This window comes from Anoplophora glabripennis, unplaced genomic scaffold (assembly GCF_000390285.2).
Source record: "Anoplophora glabripennis isolate ALB-LARVAE unplaced genomic scaffold, Agla_2.0 scaffold236, whole genome shotgun sequence".
In the NCBI taxonomy this organism is placed as follows: Eukaryota; Metazoa; Arthropoda; class Insecta; order Coleoptera; family Cerambycidae; genus Anoplophora; species Anoplophora glabripennis.
The window spans coordinates 721,329-726,386 of NW_019416367.1; the positions used below are offsets into that span (position 1 = coordinate 721,329).

At 34.9% G+C, this 5,058-nt stretch overlaps 1 protein-coding gene across 1 annotated transcript in view; it reads right to left on the reverse strand.

Moving 5' to 3' along the window:
* The window catches only part of LOC108905923 (anoctamin-4-like), a 38,369-nt gene that overhangs the window by 30,943 nt on the left and 2,368 nt on the right, over positions 1–5,058 (reverse strand). The window contains exons 2-4 of the mRNA XM_018708995.1: positions 4,204–4,409; positions 3,669–3,768; positions 427–584 (exon numbers count right to left, since the gene is read on the reverse strand). Of these exons, the coding sequence (XP_018564511.1) occupies positions 427–584; positions 3,669–3,768; positions 4,204–4,409 (464 nt within the window). The remainder of the gene's footprint in view (positions 1–426; positions 585–3,668; positions 3,769–4,203; positions 4,410–5,058) is intronic.

Genomic DNA, 5,058 nt, shown 5'->3' on the forward strand with positions numbered 1-5,058 from the left:
TTTTTTTTTGACGTTTATTGACAAATGTTAAAACTATCGTTACCATGACATAGTTCACATTGTTGGAGGAGGCGAAACACCAAAACGGTTATTCCACGTCGTCAAGAGTATAATCGCTTATCAATACATCGTAACTACGTAAAATTTGTAATTGCTATTGGCTAAATTTCTAATGAATTATATAATCATTTCAAAAAAATATACGAGTTAAGCTGTCGAATTTTAAACTCTGATAAACTAGTTTAGGCAAATATTATTTTTTAAGACGGGTATATTTTAGATAATCTAAGAATAATCAAATTTCTTTCATATGCAGTTCTAGTAAATATAGATTAATTTGTGTCTCTGGATTGTGACATAGAATTCGTTTCAAACATTCAGCTAGCCATTTTAGTTACACCCCGTAGCTATGAAATATGTAGGTACCTCAAAAAGAACAATTGCTAAGAATTTCATGGCAAGCATATACCAATAGTCGGTTGTCAGTTCGTACTTATTTGGATGATCGGGTGGATATCTTTTGCCTGGATAATAACAAATAGCACCACTTTCGGATGTAGAATCAATATCTGACCTAACAAATGCTGAAAACGTACAGTCACTATAGGTATTTAATTTAATATGCACTGGTTAGAAAAAGATTCACTATATGCATAGCAAAGTACTTACTCTTTGCCCTAGTTACATAATAATAATTTTAAGCAAAAAATTTTATTGACGAGCCTGCTTTTGCAGATTTTGGTCGAGGTAAATATTAAGTTTTTCCGTCGACGTTACCACGAGGCTTGTTCAGAAAATAACCGAACTTTATTTTTTTGGAGTCTTGGGGCGTGGAGATCTTTTGCTAATCCGTTGTGATGATTGAACTTTTGTCTCAATGTCGTAGCCGTAAACCCAGCTTTCGTCTCCCGTGCTGATCCTTTGAATGAATGTTTAATTTTTAGTCAAAATTTCATGGCATGACCCAATTGAGACGCTAACCTCTTCTGCAATTTCACTGACAGCCAATCGGCGATTTGCACGCACCAGATCTTTAATTTTCTGAACCTGGGAGCCATCAGTTGAAGTCGAAGGCCTTTCCGGTGGAGGATCAACTTCATTTGATTGACGACCGCTTTTAAATCGTGAAAATCATTAATAACATTGCGTACGTCCCAGAACATTATGTCCGTAAGCTTGTTTCAAAGGTTGAAGCGTTTCCGTGAATGTTTTCCTCATACACGCAAAATGTTACGTTGCCTCGTTGTTCCAGAAAAACGCACATTTCAAAAATCGTCACTAACACTTAAACACGTTGCACTCTAATAACAATATCACAAAAACTAAATGAGATATCAGCAATCCAAGAACATGTGGTTGCAGAGGAGGTTATGCGCAACGCAATGTTGCCAACCGCATATCACTAAATATTTCCATTAGCATGTAATTAAAAAAGTTATTTTCTGAACAGACCTCGTAATTGGCCTTGACTTCTTCACTCAACATATCTAGTTTAATAAAGTTTTTAAATGTCACATCATTTTATCGACGCAAAAACTTCCAGGACGCTATTACTTCACGTATATTTTTACAGTCTCTGTTAGAGTCAGTACTTACTCTCACTTTCAAAGTCACATGTTTTAGGTACATGACAAGATATCTATAAAGATACATCTCTGATTCGAAAGTTAATTTGTAAAACTGCATTTCATGGTGAGATCTACGGAAAATAACTATATGTATACGAATATATAACATTTATCTGCTCCCACTATAGTAAATAGACTATTAATACATTGTTTTTAAGGATGTAAGTGGATTTTACCGCAGAAGTGGAAGTTGCTATGGACAAGTGAGGTAACTTGCCTCCCTAGGGAAAAAAGCGATTTCGAGTTATAAATGCATATTTTATGAACAAATAAATAGAAATATTTGATGAACATTACATTTTATTAATTATTATGAATGAATATATATAGAAATTGTACAGTTGTTACATTTAGTAACATTTATAAAATCTGGATAATTATTCCCCACGCGTTTACTAATTGTCACATTTTTCTCAAAATGATTTGACCGCTCCATTTCAGTCACCCGGGGCTCAATATTATCTGACTGATCCATTCAAACAACATGGATGCGACGTACCTACTATTAGAATGTGGAGTTGAAGTGTCATTGTAAAGAATCCTGTTGGCTATTTCAATTTTTGTACTTAAACTGTCAGCAACATAACTTTCTGCAATTGTGGGTGATTTCAACCCACCATGTCTCTTGATTGCTAATACATCAACTCCTGTAGTCAGTAACGTTGCCGATGTTCTTCGGCATGAATGGCCTGTATATGTTTCAGGATGTTCTAGTTTCAAAAACTGTGCAATCTTATCAGGAATCATAGAAAGCGTATTCTTGCCGACTGGTTGGTCGTAACATCTACCTGCTTGATAGCGCATAAAAAAGCGTGAAACTTCAGTTTTAATTTCCAATCTAATCTTGATATATTTCTTGAGAAATTCTAAGTGAGAAACAGAACCCAGGCGATAAGTAATTGTAAACGTACCTACGTGACATACCATTTTTAGAATCTGGAATTGTTACTACAATAGTGTCATTGAAAATTTTGAAATTGACGTTGTCCAAAGTAAGTTTCATAACTCATCAGAAAGGCATGCTCCTGAAATACCTAAGACCGTCACTACCTTCATTAGCAAATATGTGTTATCGGGTGCCTGAACGAGAAAATCGTTGACTCTTGTAAAAACGTTTGACTTTTTAGATGTATAGCCATCATTTTTTCGTTTCAAAAATGCTCTCAGCTCAGGTATTTTGATATATCCACGTTCACCTCTATGAAAATATATAGTTGACTTAATCCTAGAGTATTCACTCCACAAACTCGCCAGTGACTTTAAAGTTTTTAACTTCTCCATGAAATATGCTAGCAGTGACATTTCAGAAACACCAGTATTTTCGTTCTGGCACCATTCTTTGAAATTTTTATATGCTCGTCCGTAGCGCACTTATACAATAAAAAATCGCAGGCACCATTTGTTGCACTTTCTATTTGAGAATCACTCATTTAGAAATAATAATTCAAAACCAGCAAAATTGCAACCTTTATGAGCTTTGTTTATAAACACCTTAGAAATGACAAAATCCAAACAACCAGGGCGACTTTGCAAGATTTCGAATAATGTCAAAATGAATTGGTTAAGAAATGTCAAAAAATAAAACCTAATCTTTATTTCATGAACCATAAAGAACTGTGGGAGCAGATAAAATGTTATACACTACGCAGCAGTTAAGTATAATTTACCAGTCTCGGACTCTATTGTCAGTCCTCGCTCCACTCGGGCGCAAAATCGTCCTCGACTGGTAAATAACACTTATACCCTTTATGGTGTAAATAACTATTTGTCTAGGTGTCAACGTGACGCAGCATAAAATAATAAATACATGTGACATTTAGGCTTGGTACTTTGAGTCTCGGTTAAAACTTAATTAACTAATCAGGCGATTAGACTGTGAATATATTTTGATGAAATAAATCAGTGTACGTACTGGCTTAACCGAAACTCAAAGCACCTGACCTTAGGCGTAAAATAAGTACATATTTGGTATTTTATGAAGTTAACGAAATTAAAATTGAAGGTAATTTCATAACTTACTAAAATATACGTTGTTCTTACCGGAAATTGTGGTATTGACAAATCCTCTTAAATTATAATCAATAGTATGTTTATATATCTCTTGCGGCACAAAATCACCGGTAAAAGCTATAATGACAGCCTGAAAAAGTATAAATTAGAACTACCAAAAAAATGCTAGTCACATACAGAACCTTCATAAATGGTTACAAGCCACGGGACCACTGTCAACTAAAAATCCCTAAATCTTCGCGCCACCAATATTAATGATTGGTTTACAATGAACAATGACAAACCGTTACGTCTATGCTCGAGATAATGTAATCGCGGATTGGTTGAATAAAATCTGAATGTTGTGTTTTAATGTAATCTCATTATTTTATTGAAATTTAATTGCCAACGTGAAAGAAATAAAATTACTGTTCCATACAAAATTACTGGTCACGTGGCTTGTAATCATTTATGAATGTTCTGTTGAAAGAGTAAGGATTTTCTCATGGTTAGCCGATACAAAAGTATAATTTTTTCGTATTAAAGATGAAAATATGTACCACTTTTCCTCAACTAAATTACTTACGTTCGTCATTGCACCCGCGTAAGTGATTGCTTGAAGGATTCCCATCCAAGCTCCTATTCCGGCAACCTTATTGGGAACAGGTCTTTTAAAATGGTTCGTTATTTTGTAAGCGTCCACCCTTAGCTCCACGAGATTGTTGGCTAGGGCTAAGAAAGGCGCTAGAGGAAAACCAGCTACGAAGAACACCACAAAGCCGTATTGTATCACTAGAATTAAAAAATATCGTTTTTCGTGAATATTCTGGCGTTTTTTCCTGTATCGAAAAACAAGTTGTAAACTCAAATAGGACAAGGATAGCGGTACACAACTATAAATCAATTTCTAGGTAGCGGTAGCGCATCCAGTCAACTTTTAATGCACTAGATCACAACAGACGTTCAAAATGTTTACCCCTTTCCATAAATTATGACAAATAACAAATCTCACACTTTATTGACGTAACGACCAATAAAACTGATCGGAGCCGTTGTCAACAAATAGCGCGCCAGTGGCGTGTACTTCATTAAATAGACATAGCAATATACAGGGTGTTAGTAAATAAGTGCGACAAATTTCAGGGGGTGATTCTACATGAGAAAATAATGGCAGTTTGCTTATAAACGTATGTCCGCAAATGATTCGTTTTCCGAGATACGGGGTGTCAAAGTTTTTCTTAAAAACTGACGATTTAATTTATTGCTCTGAAACCGGTCGAGATGTGCAAATGAAATTTGGTGGGTTTTAAGAGGTAGTTATTGCGCATTTTTTGATATGCAATTAAGAATTTTATGTTCATCATTGGCGCGCGTACGGGTAATAATCTCAATTTTTTTAAAGAAAAAATGGTACGCCACTGAGATATTACAAATTAAAAAT